The 19981-nt window shown below is 38.6% G+C and overlaps 1 protein-coding gene across 10 annotated transcripts in view; it reads right to left on the bottom strand.

The window, feature by feature from the left end:
- arel1 (apoptosis resistant E3 ubiquitin protein ligase 1) overlaps positions 1-19981 on the bottom strand; it is a 100241-nt gene that overhangs the window by 79477 nt on the left and 783 nt on the right. For 6 of the 10 annotated variants that reach the window (XM_056255920.1, XM_056255919.1, XM_056255926.1 and 3 more), the window contains exons 2-3: positions 19280-19355; positions 18718-18967 (exon numbers count right to left, since the gene is read on the bottom strand). In XM_056255920.1, coding sequence (XP_056111895.1) covers positions 18718-18865 — 148 coding nt within the window. In that variant the 5' untranslated portion in view covers positions 18866-18967; positions 19280-19355. The remainder of the gene's footprint in view (positions 1-18717; positions 18968-19279; positions 19356-19981) is intronic. The other 4 variants (XM_056255923.1, XM_056255921.1, XM_056255925.1 and 1 more) reach the window with 2 other exon arrangements.

Here is a 19981-nt window from a genome sequence, read left to right as displayed (position 1 = left end):
GCATGTCCTTTAATGAGTTTTTTTAAGCGCATTTACTTAAGGTTATGTCATTCCTATTACCCATTTCAGGGGTGGCCAAAAATACAATTTAAAATTAATCAGAGCTACAAAAATGTATCTTCCTATTTACAAGTAAAGCTTCATACTGTGAGCCTATTTTCATCCTCAGTTACCTATATAGCACTCAAAAAAAGTAAGTGGAAAATCAAACTAACATTCTGCCTAAAATCTCTATTTGTGTTCCATGAGAGAATTTCATACTGGCTGTACGAAATATTTTTAAATGATTTATACATAATGTATTTAATTTGACTTAACTAGAATTATGTGACAAGAATCAGAATGAAAACTACACATTTTATGGTTGTGGAGACAAAGAACCACTCAATGTGAAGTGGATCATTAAAACTGTTTAATGTTTAACAAAATGTAATCTAGCCAACCAACATGTTTTGATCACAACCACACTTTTAATCACATACCCCAAGTACCTGCCGTTACACAAAATTACAGGCCGATCTCTTACACACAATTACAGGCCGATCTCAAATCTACCTTTTCTGTAAAAAAATACTAGAAAAGGCAGTATCTTCCCAACTATGTTCCTTTTTAGAAAGAAATGGTATCTGCGAGGATTTTCAGTCAGGATTTAGACCGTACCATAGTACTGAGACAGCTTTCATTAGAGTCACAAATGATTTGCTATTATCATCCGATCGTGGTTGTATCTCTCAATTAGTGTTACTCGATCTTAGTGCTGCATTTGATGCTATTGACCACAACATTCTTTTAAATAGACTTGAAAATTATGTTGGCATAAGTGGAATTGCATTAGCATGGTTTAAATCATACTTATCTGACCATTATCAGTTTGTAGCAGCAAATGAAGAGATGTCTTATCGATCACAAGTTCAGTATGGTGTACTACAAGGCTCAGTACTAGGACCGTTGCTGTTCACTCTGTACATGCTACACTTAGGAGATATCATTAGGAAGCATGGCATTAGTTTTCACTGTTATGCTGATGATACTCAGCTCTATATTTCTTCACGCCCTGATGAAACTTACCAATCCACAAAATTTATGGAATGCATAGCTGATGTAAAAAACTAGCAATTTCCTACTACTTAATTCTGAAAAAACAGAGATTCTAATTATTGGACAAAAAACTTCCTCACGTAATAACCTAGAATACTGTCTAACACTTGATGGCTGCTCTGTCAAGTCCTCGTCGTCGGATAGGAACCTGGGTGTGCTCTTTGATAGCAATCTTTCATTTGAAAGTCACTTGTCTAGTATCTGTATAAACCGCATTTTTTCATCTTAAAAATATATCTAAATTATGTCATATGCTCTCAATTAAAAATGCAGAACAATTAGTTCATGATGCGTTCATGACATCAATGCTAGATTATTGTAATGCTCTACTGGGTGGTTGCCCTGCATGCTTAATAAATAAACTACAGCTGGTCCGAAATGCAGCCGCTAGAGTTCTTACCAGAACCAGGAAATATGACCATATTAGCCCGGTTCTGTCAACACTGCATTGGCTCCCTATTAAACATCGTATAAATTTTTAAATATTGCTGATTACTTACAAAGCACTAAATGGTTTAGCTCCCCAGTAACGCATTATAGTCCTTCACGTCTATTGCGATCTCAAAATTCCGGCCAGTTGATAATACCCAGAATATCAAAATCGACTGCTGGCGGTAGATCCATTTCGTATTTAGCACCAAACCTTAGGAACAATCTTTCTAACATTGTCCGGGAAGCAGACACAGTCAATTCAAATCTAGACTAAAAACAAATCTCTTTGGCCTAGCATGCACGTAACACATTATAGACTTCTATAATTCAATGTTAGGCTGCATAGTTTAGATCAGCCAGAACTGGGAACACTTTCCATAAATCCTGATGTACTTGGTACATCATAAAAAGGATGGCGTCTACACTAGTATTAGTCTCTCCGTTTATCCCGAGGTTTACCGCCAGGGATGGAAATTAGCACCAGCCACCAGCCAAATGCTGGTGATTTTGTGTTGTGGCTGGTAAACTTGCTTCACCTACCAGCCACCGTGGCGGGTAAATAAAAGTAGCATGCTGTTTCACCCGGACACTTTTAGAGGAGGCACGCCTTGAGACTTTACCCTATGGAATAAATGGCTTAAGTATTGTAGATCTTGTAGTATTAATTTTCACATGCAGTTACACATTGTTGGTTAAAAACAAGAAAGTGGCTGGTAAAAACATTGAGTGGCTGGTAGATTTTGGAATCCACCAGCCACAGTGAAAAAGTTCATTTCCATCCCTGTTTACCGCAGTCCGCCGGATCCAGGCCGTATCCAGATCTGATGAAGGACCAGCGCCTGGACACGACGACAACGCAGTCCTGAAGTGTCAACTAGTCTCTCCCCTGTGAAGGTCTCCCTCCCTTTACCTCTGTACAGATAAAATGTTGTCGGGATAATTCCGGTTGGCGTGGCTACGCAGACGCGACACAATTTTCTGTATTATACATTTTTAAGACCAGACAAGTAGTTTGTTGAGGGTTGACTTGTGAAGGACTACACGCCTGCGCACATATATATTCATAGATGCCACTTACGTCACTACCAAATAGAACGCCGCCATACTTACGACCGGTCTCGCCCGGTATGGCCACCCAAACTGCCCATTTGAATGAGAGAGAGAGAGACAGAGATACCTGGAGAACATTTTAATTTTAGGCTCCGATCCTTATTTGTTACCCCGTTTTCTTTTGTCCATTATTATCTGGCCCAGACTTGCCCCAATTTGCCTTCCATGTGCATTGTGCATATCCCCTCCCCATACAGTGGGGATCGCTTGAAGGCTTTCAAAAGTACCGATGCATATCAATATGCTGTGGCTGGATGGGTAAAATACGTAAAAGTGCGGCACCTGGCCACCAAGGATTTATATTTAATCATGGGAAATGTAGGTATTATTAAAAAAAATTCAAATGTATGATTTTGGTGGTAGTTTGCTCTGACTAGGTAGCGAGGTGTTAGCTAGCTAAGTGGCTAACAGCTGGTAGCTTGCCAGCTGTTAGCCACGGCTCACGGCTAGCTGTCGTTAATCTGGATTAGACCTGTCGCGATAGTCAATAAATCAATTAATTGCACGATAAAAAAAATTAGCTCGATAATTTTTCCGACCGTGATAATTTCCATTTGCATGCTTGTTTGTTTTCCTCGTCTCTCTCTCTCTCTCTCTCTCTCTCTCTCTACCAAAGAGACTGGATGACAACTTGGTTTAAGACATAACCCCACATATTTTACGTGAATACTCTCCAAAATGGACATTTAAACATAATGTTGTGTGTATTTGTCCATTCAAACAGAGCTCAATTCATTACTCGCGTGCTGTATAGGGGTCTATGGCTGCACGCTTCGGGTCGGGTGTGTGTGCGCACAGAAAGATGAGACATGATACAAAAGACATGCAGAGCAACACTTCTTTCTTCTATAATTTTCTTTTGGTATAAAATACCAGTTCGGGGTTCCTCTTTCGGCTGTTGTTGCAGCCAACTGCACAACATGTTGGTAATGACGATTACCATTGAGACGATTGTCTCACCGTCGGTCGTAAAGACGGCGGCGCAAAGCTACAGTGATGTCATGTGACCCGAACGAATTCAAACGTGCATACCTATGGACGAAACACGTGATGTACAGATTCGCGGGTTTGCGTTTTTGAGGTTTGCGCAGAGATAACGGATAATCGTTTGCACATTCAAACCTATTTCAGGGAGTGCGTTCTCGAGACACCAGGCACTGTTTTGTGCGGATGGGCGACCGGAGCGCATTAAGAGTTTTTCTGTTAGAACGGTGTCGTGTAAGTTAATAACTAATGATCTTTGCAACGGAAGTGAATCAATCAAAACTAACTTTAGCTGGACAATAACTTTATCCTAATGCTGTTGTATAGCCTAAACAATCTGTTACGGTCATTTCTATTATAACTGTAAAGCTGCTTTGAAACAATCCATACTGTTAAAAGCACTATATAAATGAAGGTGACTTGACTTGACAAAACTACGGCTGGGAACATGCTTGCGAGTTACCATGACAGAAGAAATCAGTGTATGGCCAACATAAAAGTTTTTAAATTATATTTTCTTCTACTTTTTTCTTCATGCATCTCTTACTTTCTCTTCTGGCTGCCTCCAGTTAGGGGTCACCACAGCGGAATTATCCACATAGCCTTTTTTTAGGGATGCACGATATTGGATTTTGGCCGATATTCGATATGCCGATATTTTCAAACTAATTTTGCCCGGTGCCGATGCCGATACCGATATATTTGTATTTTTTTTAAGTGCAAAAAAAGCTTATTAAAGCTTCTATTAAAGTTCTCAGTCAAGAGCAGTGAGTGATTTCCTCTGTGTTTTGTTGTTTTATTAACATTAAAGGGATAGTTCTCCCAAAAATTTAAATTGTCATCATTTACTCTCTCAAGTTTCTTTCTTCTGTTGAAAATAAAAGTTATTTGGAAGAATGTGGCTAACCAAACAGTTGCTGTACTCCAGTGACTTCCATAGTATATTTAAGCACAAGAAAGAAATGAATACAGGTTTGGAACAACATTAGAGTGAGTAAATAATGACAGAATTTTTATTTCTGGGTGCAGTATCTCTTTAAGGACAAGCGGCAGCATATTATTACTGTCTCTTTAAGAACTGCACGCGACGCGTCTAATATACACGCATTTGAAAAGCAGATTTTCTCTGTTTGCTTTCACTTTAGACATAACCAACTTTGTTCATGTAAACCTTGTGTGTATTCGACAGTATCAGCGCAATAAGACCCGAAAGATTAGTCCAGTATGCAGGCGCTGTGTGACAGGCTTTTAGTTCCTGTGAGCGTCGGGTGTAACGCGCTCAGAAAAGCGGATGTTAGAACAGCGCATCAGCACGTGAATGACATGTTTAACTAGCAAGACTTTGACGCACATATAAATAATTAACTTTTGTAAATTGCAGTGTCCCGTGAGTGTAACTCTACCTCTGCGTTTACATGTGATGTGATGTGTTGTACAGTATGTTGAGATGAAGGCGCCAGAATTGAACTGATAGAATGCATGATACTATGATTTTTCTTCAAAAGCAGACATTTTAATCGTCCACGATCAAAAAACGCGTGAGACGCACACCCCTAGTTGAAAGTTTAAGTTGCTGGCGCTCATGCTTCGTTCACGGTCGTCACGTGCGCATAGGAAACACGCCACCCTATCAGCAAGGCTCATCGGCAGAAATATTCATTTCGGCCGATGCCGATGATGGTCATTTTAAGCTTTTATCGGCCGATACCGATGTTGTCCCGATATCATCGTGCATCCCTACCTTTTTTTAAATCTAGATGCCCTTCCTGAAACATTCCTGATTATTAAAATGAATAAACAAAACTGACACTTCTTTTTGTAAGTGTATAATTCACCATACAAAGAAATAAAATTGCTTTTAAGTATTTGATTATTTGACCAGACATTCTATACATTTCATTGATTATTTTAGCATTTAAAACTGTTTTACCCTTATCATGGATCATGGACTTCATAGATTAGACACACATGTAGTGATCATTGCAAGTTCACAAAACCACAAGTGCACATGAAAGTAGGCCTTAAATCTGCCTTATTTTTTGAGGGCAATGCCTACATCTAAAAATCCAATCAAGAACCAATGGATAGAGCCAAGTGCACGTTCAACATTCTTGAGATCACTGATCTATAAATACAGTGGCAACAATAAGTTTGTAAACCCTTTGAATTAATCAATGCAGAAATCTGAATATCTGCATTGATTAATCATACAATATGGTCTGATTTAAATTTAACTCACAATTATAAACAAACACAATCTAATCCTTCTAAACTAGTAACACAAAATGGAGTGGGAGACATTATTGTTAGTTGCGCTAAAATGACCCAACCAGCCATCGTTCCCGGAGCTGATTCAGCTCTTAAATGGCAACCCCGTGGCCAGTTCTGTGAAGGGTATCATTTGGCACCCCAGGACGGATCTGTGGGATCTTCATTTCTAGCAGATCAGCGGGGCCCGGGGATGACAGATGTGTCGCAAAGGGTGATGAATACTACAGCAGAGGCTGGGACTCCCTTTTACTAGACACCAGCATGCTCATTAATGGAAGGTGTTTGTGGATTGGTGCGAGACGCATAATGAGGACCCAGGGACATGCCCTGTGTCAGTTATTTTATCATTTCTGCTGGGCCACTTGGACAGCAGGCGCTCGCCTTCTACACTTAAGGTGTATGTGGCTTAAGTGTAGATGTGGCCACTAGTGGAATGCTGTCCTTGTGGGCATGGACAAGAGGTATGTCTATTCAGGATATTTGATTTGCCACAGGTTTGTCTTCTCAGAATACCTTTGCTAGGTTATACGATCAAGAAATCCCTTCTTTTGCACTGCATGTACTGTCTGTGCAAGGGCATTCGAGCCAAGCGGACATTGGCTCACCACGTATGCCTAGGGGCTTTCGCACTGGAGGAACCTTTTCATAGTTCCTAGAACTATTGGCGGAAGTACCCGGATTTTGGCGTGTTCGCACCACAGGACCTAGGAACGATTTTAGTTCTAGGAACTCATTTTGGAGGAACTAATTTAGCTCAGAGTAGGGTCTAAACCAGCACTAGGCCTATATGAACTACCAGTGACATTAGTGTACGCTGATTGGCCGAACAGACGCGAAACACCAGCATTTTTAAATGAAACACTTCATTTTTTAAAAAGCTGTGTAAACACACAGATTATAGCCTATATATTTACTCCAGAAATGAACTCTATGAACATAGATTGACCTCTTAACCTTTACGCTGAGGAGCAAATCCGACGCAACTTTGAGGAGACCAAGCGAAACATGATTATGTATTTCTGCTCAGCTAGCAACACTGGACATCAACCACACGGCATACGCTAACACCTTTTCATTACTGTCTACTTTCTATGTATAACAATTCTATCTCATAACGGGACTGTTAGACAGATCGTAAACTAATGAACACGGAGAATGCGAGCACTGTGTGGCTCTGGCTTGCGTTCTCAGCGCCGTCAAAATAAGTCACAACAACAAGTGCGGCTTACGTCACTTCAGAGTTCCTACTGGTGGTGCGAATGCAACTAGGAAAACGTTCCTAAGGGAACCATTAGTTCTCGGGGAACCACCGTGGTGGCTAGTTCCTAGAACTAAGTTCCTAGAACTACCCGGTGCAAAAGCCCCTTATGCTACGCCCCGTTCTTGGTGAGAGGTGGTTTTGACTAGATCGTATAGCTGATAAACGACATTCATATGCACTGTACTGCCGTGTGTTCAAATGCGATATGCTAAATATTGATCTTGTCATGTTAATGCCAGCGAGGCTGTCATCAGTTCTTTATTCACTTACTGAGTACTGTTGTGCACCAGCATTTGATGTCGCTTCGATTTTGTATGCCTGTTCAGAGCAATGCTTGGCTTGCATATAGTTTATATGGGCACACTTACAGTTGGCTGATGCTAAGGGCGTCGGCACCGCCCCAGTACACTTGCTACTAGTTGAATGGCGTCCACTAGGTTTACTGGCTAGCATGTGACATATTTCTTGCGCTTAATTGTATTGGGATTATAACCGGTTTTTGACATGTGGCTGTTCTGGCTTTTATTGCAACTCTTTCCCTGCTTTGTCGCCAGGTAATAGGGATGAGTCACGATTTTCGAATATTCGATTAGTTAATTTTATTATAGAATATCGAATAGGTTGTGTGATTATTGTCTTTAAAAAAATCCCCATGTTTTCGGTTCTGATGCAGTGGTGACACGTCCATGTAACCAGAGGGTGGCGCTGCCAATAACGCATCTAAAAGCGGTCAATCAACTCTCAGACAACAGAAGAAGATACACATTGTCTCACACCAGAGCATGTGAGCGGAGTGGTAATATTTCCTCCAGAGCGGAGAGCGCCTCTCTGAAGATTACTCTTCGCTCGCTCATTCTGCTCAGGGCCCTTTGTGACATGCTGGTTCGAAAATATGTAAAAAATAAGTAGGCTGGGGCTGCCCGTGCACGACTAAAGTTTTTTTTCTAGTTGACTAGTAGTTGTTCATTTAAGCCATTAGTCTAATCGCATATTTATATTAATGTAATTACTTAAAGGTGCTATATGTATTTTTTAGCGGCCTCTATCGGTGATGTTTCAGATTGCAACCAATTTTTACAAGAGCGCTCGTGCTCTTGCGCGTGCTCGAACACGAGCGGGCACTTATGGTACCGGCCACACTGAGACTTTCAACACACCGGAGAAAGCATCACACAACATGCTGGAAACTCATGTAAACTCCCACTGCAACGTTACAATAATAGGCTACTTTTATCAGCTTGACGTTGAACTAATGCTCCATGCTCGTACCATGATAACGTTACATTGACTGCATTTAGCCGACATGTGGTGTTTCACTAACTATTCGTGTATTTTTCACAATCAGCAATGTCAACATAGGTGAATGTATAATATGATAACGAAAACGGTTAGTGAACTAGACTGAACAATTTCAGTGTAACAGTAAGATTGTAGGAAGTAACATTACTGTACTGAACGTGTCTGGAAATGTGTATTATAAACAATATGATAGTAGTGGGATGAGTGACGTTAGACAGTAGATCTAGTACATAAAATAAAAGTTAGATCCTAAAGCACCTACTTTTTGTTATCCTGGAACAGTCTTTTGTATTAATTTCATGTCTCATATATGTTGTAGTTAACCTTGCTATTTAATTACAGTTTACCATTATTTCAGCATATCTGAAAACTTGTAATTTATCACAATAAAAATAGCGGAGGTCTCTCCATAATTCAAATGCTCTGCCGATGTTGATCCGTGTTTTCGTCCTAAGTCGATCCGATTCACGTTTGGCCTGACGAGCTTCAGCAGATACATTTTTGTTTTGTTTTTTATATTTATGTGGAGTTTGTGTTGGAGTCTGTGTTGTGCTGGAGGCAGGTCGTTTTTTGGTGTTATCAGACTTCATGTCGTTAGCTGCAGTGCTGTCGCATAGACTGTTTATAAAAAGGAGAGAGGCTCGGGAGCGCGCATGCACATTGCAACCGATGGATGTCGCAGAAAATCCGACCCGGAGACTTCACATAGAAATAGAAATACTGGCCTTCAGAGGTAATAGCAAAACCCGACAAGTGGATCATTGTAATGTGTGATTACAACCCCTTCACACACAGGCAATAAAAAAAGGATTCATTTTAGAAGAAAAGTTACATATAGCACCTTTAAATATATAAGCCTATGGGAGAGAATACTAAACAATAATGAGCGTTTTCGTAATATATTGCCTATTTCGCATCTCAAGCGCACGTATAAAGCTTGCCACAAAGAACCGGCAAAAGTAATGATTATGCACAGGGCTCGAATTTCGGCGTGGGATTGCGGGTATTGCGCATAATTCTAATCATTCCCGCAGGTCTCCCATTTATAATGCGGGAAATTCCCGCAATCGTAGTCCACACAGATAATAAAATCAAATCATTCTTTTAACAACTATCTTCCAGACGCAATTTCACAAACAGCGTGAGTGTTCAGCGGTGCCGCGCGTCTTCTATCTCTTCTCTCCCCTATGCTTCTCTCTGTGTTGTGCAAGGCAGGCATCAAGCGCTGCGGCGATAATACACACACACTCGCGTTTTGGAGTCGGGACCATAGACTGTAAGGTCAGGACATGACGGAATATTCACTTGCACAATCGGGCCAGCAGTGCATCGTGACTGAAGTATTTTTAAGTCTTACCAGTTTAAACATTCAAGCGATTTTAAACTAATCAGTGCTCGCGCGCTCTCTGTATTTTCTATGCGCACATTCATAGAAAATCCGCCTCAAAAACAGCTGGCCAGGCAGTAACTATTTTCGCGGATTATATTGCTTTAACACGCAAAATTGTCAATTTCGGTCTTTGTGAGTAGGCTATACTATAAACATAATCGGTTTTGTCTTTAATAGGCCTAAGAATAAAACGCATGCCAGTAATGAACACAGGATCCGTGCTCTAGCTCTTAAAGTGACTGCAGCCATATGTGTGTCATTAATTTTGTTGTCAAAACAACAAAAGATAGCTTTACGTTAAAGGAATCAGGATTAATAGCCTATTTAATTTATTCAGGACTAAAATACTACCCAGTGTTATTTTCCATTTGATTACTTTATTCAGTTTCTGTATATGAATACGTGTTACACCTATTCAAAAACGTTTCTCTTTAATTGTCTTTATTTGTATCTTTATTCTATTGTATTTATTTGAGCTACTTTTTTCAATTTAATTAAACAATTTAAATCAAGCTTCCTTGTGATGTGTAAATTCTTAACAACAATATTACCCCATTGTAAAATTGCAATGAGCGCAAACCCCCCCCCACCCCCCCCTTCTCCCCCTCAAACAAAAAAAATCCCCCCCATGAGAATCATCTAAGGGGGGATTTCCCCCCCCATTTTCCAAAACGAAATTCAGGCCCTGATCATGAGACATTTTAATCCGGCTGCAAAGATAAAGTTGACGATGCTGACTCGCCATCTTCGTAGTGAACGCGCCTATTAGGGGTGGAACGGTACACGTATTCGTATTGAACCGAAACTGTACGGGCGTCACGGTTCGGTGCATGAATTTACACAGAGAATACACGGTATAAAAATAAATAAAACTCACGTGCAAATTAATTAATGTAATGCGGAACTACTGTTAGATATGCAGGTTCTTTAGGGACACCTAATCTGTAGCCCATATGTATGCAGTTTTTTGTCAGGTCGACGGTCCAGTGAGTGAGTCAGAAGCTGTGTCTGAAACCGCTCACTCGTTCACTAATCCCTATATAGTGTATGGCATTTGAGTGCACTATATCTGCAAGGAGTGAACGAAATGAAGTGAGTGAATTTGGACACTGACGTTTACACTGTGCGTCGGAGAGCTGGAGCTGTCGCAGAAACGGCTTCGTCACACAGAGTGATAAAACCATAGAGATAATAAATCCATAGGATTGGCCACTTTGGAACGTTGCTGCGATACGTCAACGCGTCCGCCATTTTGCTGAGGGCAAGACTGCACTGTAATCAAATGCAAGTAAACGGGTGAGCTGCGTTTTTTTCTGGATAAAAACAATATGTGGAATGTGGTGTATAAAAAGTTCCATCTCTAGTTATTTAAAATCTCGATAGTTAGACTTATAAAATATTTTTTAATAAGGAATTGTCAAAGCTCAGGCTTGTCATGCATCTGGCTTTTTATTCTTGGATAAGAATTGTGAAGACCCCCATACTGAGATATAATTTAATTTTCACATTAAATGAAATAAAGTTTTCTTATTGTGGAAAAAGCATTTTCTGTGATTGACCCAATTTTAGCAATAACAAATATAACTGATGGATCCTTTATGGTAATAGCCTACATATGATATGGAACAACTACAGTGGAATGCAAATAGTAAATATAAGATAAAGTGAGAAGTAATAGTAAATAGTTTAGTCAATAAAATAAACAAACAGTATACAGCAAATAAAATAGTAATGAATAGTATAATTATATAATATCATAAGTACAATAATACAATCATAAAAAATATTGATAATAGCATATAGTTTATGTATAATACTATAATAATAGCAATAGAAGTATAAATATCAATTACAGAATATAGACAATAAAAAATAATAAGTTAAATAGTGACTATGAATAGTACAATAATGTAACAGCACAACTATAAATGATAATCGCAAGTGGTATAATATTATAATAAGAACAATAAGAACAGCAAATAAAATGTAATATCAATTGCAGAATAATAGACAATATTAAAAATATATGAAACATAATATTGATTATTAAACTGACATTTAACAAAAAGGCATTTGTGTCATTTGTGTTTATTTTATGTAGGCCTACATACAGTTAAGAGAATGTATAAAAAGTTATAAAATAATTTATATATTTTAAAATATTCCTACATAGGCCATATAAAATAAAATGACACAACCCTGTCTCTTTTTGTTAAATTTCAGTTTTATTGATCAGTAATAGCCATTATAACAGTATAAGTAGCCTAAAAGGTATAATAAGCTATACAAGACAAGAAATAAAGTAAACGATTCAGTCAAACATAACTGTTAAAGCAGGATACAACGTTGATAAAATAGCCTAAATATAAAGTTATGAAACTTCACTTTGCCCTCAGGCCCACAACGATTTGTAAAATTAATGAGACCAAAGATCGCCCGAATCTCACCACTCCGAAAACGTTAGCAGCTAGACCAAAATTGTAAATAGGCGCTATCTTTATAACTAAACCACAGATTTGATCTTTAAACAACTAACTTACATTGTCGACTGAAAAACTATTCAAACTAAATTTCGTTACACAATAACAGTAGTATTTTTAAATTTCGCGGCCTTTCTCCTCTGAACGTTACTGTTACTAATTATATCATGACCAAATACAACCAGAAACATATTCAGTCTTGCTTGTGAAAGGTAATTCCTCGACCCGGTATGAAAGTTATGGGAAAGTTGCCCTCCGCAATATGGCGGCGCCGTTGACGTACGCTCCAGCGGCCAATTATGTATTAATTCTGTCTATGGATAACCATAATGACTTTATTTTGTAATAATTATATATACCTCAGTACCAGCTTTGTCGTTTCATCGATTGAAATTGTTAGAAACTCTCACGCTCACAGATGACGTGGTCGTTGAGCGCCCTCAGGCGACCGTTATGATTACATTCGAATGTGTTCACTACATAACAGATGATTATCGAATATTTTTAAATCATCCACCAAATTATCATCTCTTCCTTACAGTTTAACGAATTAACAATAATGCCACACATTATTAAAACACATGGCTGTTAGTAAAACACATTACATTTAGTTAATGCCTAAATCATTTATTTTAATAAAAAAAAAAACTTATATAATTTACCTTATTAATATAAGTTCATTTAATTTTAACATTCATCTATATAATATTGTCTCAATATTTTAATATTTTTTATTCAAGTAATGATTAATACAAAAAAGGTAGGAAAAAAACCTAAAACTAGCATGAAATAAATGTTAAAGTAGAAATAAGAAAGCTGTAAAGTAATTTCTGGTTTAAACCATAGACTGTAAAAGGTTTAAACTCGCACACGCTCAGTCCTCTACTCATTGGATTCTGGGAAATAGTGCTTAGCTTTTTTTTCTTAGAGTCTATGCTGCTTTTTTTGTTATTATTCTATGTAATTTGCACTTTCATAAATAGGAGATGCTGTATTTTCAGTTTTATAGCTGATTGTCTTATTTTGTTTACAAGTTACAGATGGAGTCTGGAGATGATGTGGGGTAGGCCTACTTATTGTTTTCTGTATACATCTTACTTTACACACTTCAGGCTGGCACAGCTAGCTCAGGGGAGAGACTGTATGACACTTGGATGGTCCAGCCTGCATTTTTGTTTTGCTTTTCCCTCCATTGTACCGAACTCGTACCGAACCGTGATGTCTGAACCGAGGTATGAACAGAACCGTGACTTCTGTGTACTGTTCCACCCCTAGCGCCTATAGAGAGAAATGCACACTTCCTACGAATTAGCCTAATAAGCAGAGAGTGGCCCGTTTCTTTTCGTTTTGAATTGTTTTGTTTAAAAGTACACATTTTAAAGTGTAAATTCCAGGTAAAATTTTTCACGAAGATAATGCAATATGCTTACTAAACATAAAGATAAGAACCGCTCACCATTGTTTTTTTATGTTTTTTATACCAAAATGCTGAATATAATATGAAAAGTTGGTGCGTTTTACAGTGGTTTTAAGCACGCCCCCTCCCTTCCACTAGGCTGGGCGTGACAAGCTTTTACTGTCTATGCTCCAGGCCTGGAGTTACGTTATATTGGAGACCTAGCTAGCAAAAATGGTTAACTATTGTGTTTGTGCGGGATGTACGAATACATCAAAAACTGGGGAGAGGCTCCACAAGTTCCCCAAGGACAAACGGCTGATTCGTGCCTGTAAGTGTTAGCATAACTTACCCGAGGTAGAGCTTAGATCGGGCCCAAAAAATTCAAGCAAGACCCTACCCGAGCCCACTGTGTCCGAGCCCGGTCCGGCCCTGCCCGACACATTAACTGTAATTATGAGCCCGGTTTAAACCCGACTATTTTTTAATACGTGGGTCGTTATAACTGATGTTCTCAACTACTTTCTATATTACATTCTCCCGCCCGCAACATTTATGTTTTGTCCCGCTCCCACCCGCAAAAAGACTTTTTTTCTGTACCTCCAAATACTTTCAAGTTAGCCTACGTGTCGCCACCATACACATCAGCAGCATACATGCTCCTGATCACTGTTATAACATAAAGGCAAGCGGGCTACTGCGTGCATAGTCTGTCATGACTGTGCGGAAAGTGCGCTCCCATAATAATTCCTAAAAAGCTGACATCAGTTCATCGCGATCTCACACATCTCTGTTATTATCAATGAATCTTTCATAATATATACACTATGTTTGTTATAATTAGAGGATTTGCCAGCATACAGAATTCAGCACTGAACAAAAAGTCCGTTCTGAGCGGTGAGGGGAGTCCATCGTAAATGCTTCTGATTGGCCATTATTGCATTCAAGAAATCAACACATATGTCTGTGATTGGCTACATCGCTCAACGCTGCAGACATGTTAGAAATAGAAACTCTGCCTGTAAACCGTTTCTATTTTGTTTTAGTTGTTCTTATTGCTTTTCTGCAACAGATGAATAAAAATGTATTCGTTTTTATGTTTTATTCATAGATATTTCTAGTTTGCGGGAGTCCCGCGAATCGTTTTATTCTCCCTCAACCGGCACACACAGAGTGAGTGCATTGCCGCCCGCCCTCCCTTTTATGACGTCATCACCCAGTTACGGTAAAAAACATGCTACCTTTGAAGAAACCCCAATAAATGTTATTTTAACGCATTTTAAGACAGAAATTTTTACATATATACACATTGAGCACTTTAATTTACACATTAATTGGTTGTGGTGGTTAACCTGCTATTTACACTTTAAGCTTTCTATAGATATATTTTTCAGGTCTGTGAGGCAAGTATAGCCTATAGTTTCGGTTCATTTATGAGACGAGCTCCAGTTCACGTGCAATGCAATTGCGTCGGCGCCTCAGTGTCCTGATTATATCGTCTGCAATATTTGCTTCTTATTTATTAAATCCAGGAAATTGGTTGATTAAACATCGATTAAAATTAAGATACAATTTATACAAAACGAAATTCACTTTAAAGAAAGGCTTTCTACAAAATAAAACTTAATTAAGTGGTCAAAATCATGTCTGACCCACTCCAAATGTCTCCCGATATATTGGGTATCTTATGATCCTATCTTACTCATCTCATGCGGTTCCCTTTTCATTTAATCAACATAGATGAAATAAAAAATAACATCATATTATTTAAAGATAAATATGAAACTTATGTTTAAGTTTAAAATGGTAAATGGACTGCATTCATATAGCGCTTTCACAGACCCAATGGCCACCAAAGCACTTTACATATTGCCTCACATTCACCCATTCACTCACTCACTCATACACCGACGGCGGTGTAAGCCATGCATCCAGCTCGTCGGGAGCAGCTGGGGTTAGGTGTCTTGCTCATGGACATCTCGACACTTGGTCAGTTGGAACCGGGGATTGAACCACCATCCTTCCGGTTTGTAGACAATCTTCATGAACCACTGAGCCACTGCCACCCCACGAAGTTTAAAGGGATACTCCACCCAAAAATGAAAATTCTGTCATCATTTACTCACCCTCAAGTTGTTGCAAACCTGTATGGTAAATGGTAAATGGACTGCATTTATATAGCGCTTTCACAGACCCAATGGCCACCAAAGCGCTTTACAATTTGCCTCACATTCACTCACCATTGGTATGAGTTTCTTTCTTCTGCTGAACACAAAGGACGATATTTTAAAGAACGATTGGAACTTTGGCACCATTGACTTTCATAGTATTTTTTTTTTTTTCTACTATGGAACTCAATGGTGCCAAACAACTGTTTGGTTCCAATCGTTCTTCAAAATATCTTCTTTTGTGTTCAGCAGAAGAAAGAAACTCATACAGGTTTGCAACAACTTGAGGGTGAGTAAATGATGACAGAATTTTCATTTTTTGGGTGGAGTATCCCTTTAAGTTATATTTGCTCACCTGCTCTAGTGTGTAGCTGCATGTGTGCGTGCATGTGGGGGAGGGGTGCGATTTTCGAATAATAATCGAATAATACCCAGCGATCTTCGAATATTATTTTTGCTTGAAATGCCCATCCCTACCGGGTAGTCACTGTAATATGGCGTTACATTTTTTTTATCTCATTGTAATAAGGAACAAAAATATGACCAAATAGATTTGACATGCATTAAGATTTGACTAAATTAAGAGATGTAAATTGTAGTTGTAAAAGTAATGACTTGTAAATAATCTAGTAAATCTCTCACTGTACATTGCTATTCTTGTTATGGTGGTGCTTATTTTATATACTTTTTCAGATTTATTGCATAACGGTCACCTGTTTCACACAAATTCAAAATTTGTGTTATTTCAAGTGTTTTTGAATCATTTTGGATGTATCTATTTTTATGTTTTTTGGAGCATTACTTTTTGGTTCAGTTTGGATATCTTTTATTTACTTTAATATTTATTAACGTAGTTAATACAAGTAACAAGGGAATAAAAGACAAGGATCATGCCCTAAAGAAATATACTGCTCTCTACACAAGTCTTACAGGATGTACAGTTTATGGCCATGATATGGTGCTGAAACAAATATGAGTGGGAGTGTTTGAAAGCAGGTACCAGATTGACCTGGTATTTTGTACCGATACTGCAGAAAGGATGATATTATTAAATTTCAACTGACACCTATCAACTTGGTACCAGAGTATCAGTACTTTTGACAACAATCAGAACTAAATAAAACCAGCTGTGTGATTGCTGCCTGCCTTATACCATATCAAAAAGATTAGTTGGCAAGTTACTGAATTAATGGCCCTGCCCAAATGGCACACTTCATTTGCACTTTCGGTCTCATGGACTAACAATGGCTGCCATGCGCACGCGCGTCCTTTAAAGGAGAACTCCGGCGCAAAATGAACCTTTGGTCTAATCACACATTGTTACCTAGTCAACCGTTATCTGAGATTTGTTTTCATGATTATCGAATGTAAATAGTTTTATCTCTAAAAACAGTTTAGCCTATAAAGCTAGTATAACGCTAGTATATTGGGCATCGAGTAATGACAAATAAAAATCGCTTGTTAATACCACTAACAAGGCTCAAAATAGCCCCACACTAGTCTAGCACGGTAGCATAATGAGGGTCCCTACCTTCAAACCGAAGCATTGAGAACTTTGTCAGTGTCCAGACAGTTTAATAAGAAGATATTTAATACATACAGTCAACTTCGCGAATACAGGCAGAAGCCATCTTTGTAAAACAGTCTCTACCAGTTGATCTACGAACGCCGATCCAAGCCTGCTGTTCGCGCTCACCTTATCACAACTTATAGCTCGTTCACATCTCACCAGCGCACTTGGATCGGCGTTCGTAGATCAACTGGTAGAGACTGTTTTTCAAAGATGGCTTCTGCCTGTATACGCGAAGTTGACTGTATGTATAAAATATCTTCTTATTAAACTGTCTGGACACTGACAAAGTTCTCAATGCTTCGGTTTGAAGGTAGGGACCCTCATTATGCTACCGTGTTAGTGTGGGGCTATTTTGAGCCTTGTTAGTGGTATTAACAAGCAATTTTTATTTGTCATTACTCCATGCCCAATATACTAGCGTTATACTAGCTTTATAGGCTAAACTGTTTTTAAAGATAAAACTATTTACATTCGATAATCATGAAAACAAATATCAGATAACGGTTGACTAGGTAACAATGTGTAATTAGACCAAAGGTTGATTTTGCGCCGGAGTTCTCCTTTAAGTCCAGTAGGGTGTCCCATTTTGTCATTATAGGTTTCAGAAGGGTGTTCGCGAGTGCCCCCTTTGCGGTCGATATGCGCCCTCGATGTGCACTTTTGCACTGAAGCGAGCTCCGCAGCAGACTTTTCCCGACAGAATACAATCGGAGTTATATTAAAAAATGTCCTGGCTTTATAATGGCAGTGAATGGCTGTTTCAATTTTGAACTCCATAAAAGTGCATCTTAATATAATTCTGATTGTATTCGTCTGAAATAAGAACGTCATATACACCTAGGATGACTTGAGGGTGAGTAAAACATGGGCTAATTTTCATTTTTGGGTGAACTATCCCTTTAAATCTCTTAATTGTAAAAATAAATAAATAAAAAAGCTCAGACGTGTGCATAAGTCACTGTGACACTGATATATGTGCTAGAAAACACTAAAAACATAATATGGCTAGATCTTAATCCGGAGGATCACTTATGTCATCGTTATACATCATCATCGACCAGTCCTAAAACGTGGTAAAGCACTAAGGCATTATAGACATAACAATATGCATTTCTTTAAAGCTGCTTTGAAACAATGTGTATAGTGAAATAAATTTGACTTGATTTGAAATATGACCAGGAAATAATATATAATATAGAATCGCCCACATGCTCTCAAGAACAAAAAGTGTTTGTTTTTAAAGCATTTAACTAACCTTCAAACAAACACTTGTATTCGGATAGGCTGTGTCCCTGGAGCCATTCTTCAATCTGACTTTCCTTGCCTTTCTTCCAGCGCACCTCCCAGAACAAAACCCACAAGACTGAACAGAAGAAGAAGGTCAGCAAAAAGAGGCGGTCCATCAGACCATGTTCAGCCTCCGCTCAGACCTCTGTGAGCTCAGAGTCTGCCTTGACTTCTGCTGTCCTATCTGGTCCTGACCAACTCTCCCATGTCTTCTCCTACTGGGAAAAAGGACAGGATACATACAATTCAGGCTTTGTGAACGATATTCAAATGAAATGTACAAACATGCGCAGAGCATTCAGAAAGTATTGGAACCATTTGATTTTTTTTCTTCATATTTTGTTATACTGCAAACTTCTGCTAAAATGCTTTAAATATTTTTTATTCACATCAATGTATAGGCCTAATCCATACGCCAAGAAGACAAAGCAAAAAACTGATTTCTTATAACTTTGCAAACGTATAATTTTTTTTTTTTTTTAAACAGAAATAAACAATAACACTCCTAACTCAGTACTAAGTGGAAGCACCTTTGGCAGCGATTAAAGCCTCAAGTCTTTTTGGGTATGATGTGACAAGCTCTGCACGCCTGGATTTAGGGATTTTCTGTGGAACACAAAAAAAGGATATTTTGAAGAACGTTGGGAACCAAACAACATTGGAGTCCATTGACTTCAATTGTATGGACAAAAAAAACCCAGACATTTCTCCCAACATCTTCTTACAGTTTTGGAACAACATGAGGGTGAGTAAACGATGACATTTTCATTTTTGGGTGAACTATTACTTTAAAGATATCTCTGTATTTTGCTATGTTCAGTTTTTCTTCTACCAGTACCCCATTCTGCCATAAAACTCAGATTGGTGAAGTGTTGCAGTGATGGTTGTCCTTCTGAAAGTTGCTCCCATCTCCACACATGACCAACTGGTTCTTGGTCACCTATCTTCCTAAGATTTGGCTGGGCAACCAGCTCTAGGAAGAGTCCTGGTTGTTTCAAACTTCTTTCATTTAAGAATTTAAAAGGCCACTGTGCACTGGGAACCTTCAATGTGGTAAACAAAAACAATGGCACAGATCCTTCAACAGATCTGTGCCTCGACACAATTCTGCCTCTGAGCTCTGCAGGCAGTTCATTTGACCTCATGGCATAGTTTTTGCTCTGGTATGCCTTTTCAGTTTTTCTTTTTAATAAATTTGCAAAGTTATCACATCACAGATCTGATTTTTGCTT

This window comes from Rhinichthys klamathensis, unplaced genomic scaffold (genome assembly GCF_029890125.1).
Source record: "Rhinichthys klamathensis goyatoka isolate OS25496 unplaced genomic scaffold, OSU_Roscu_1.1 h1tg000123l_1, whole genome shotgun sequence".
Taxonomy (NCBI): domain Eukaryota; kingdom Metazoa; phylum Chordata; class Actinopteri; order Cypriniformes; family Leuciscidae; genus Rhinichthys; species Rhinichthys klamathensis.
This window is presented reverse-complemented; position numbering and strand designations above follow the sequence as displayed.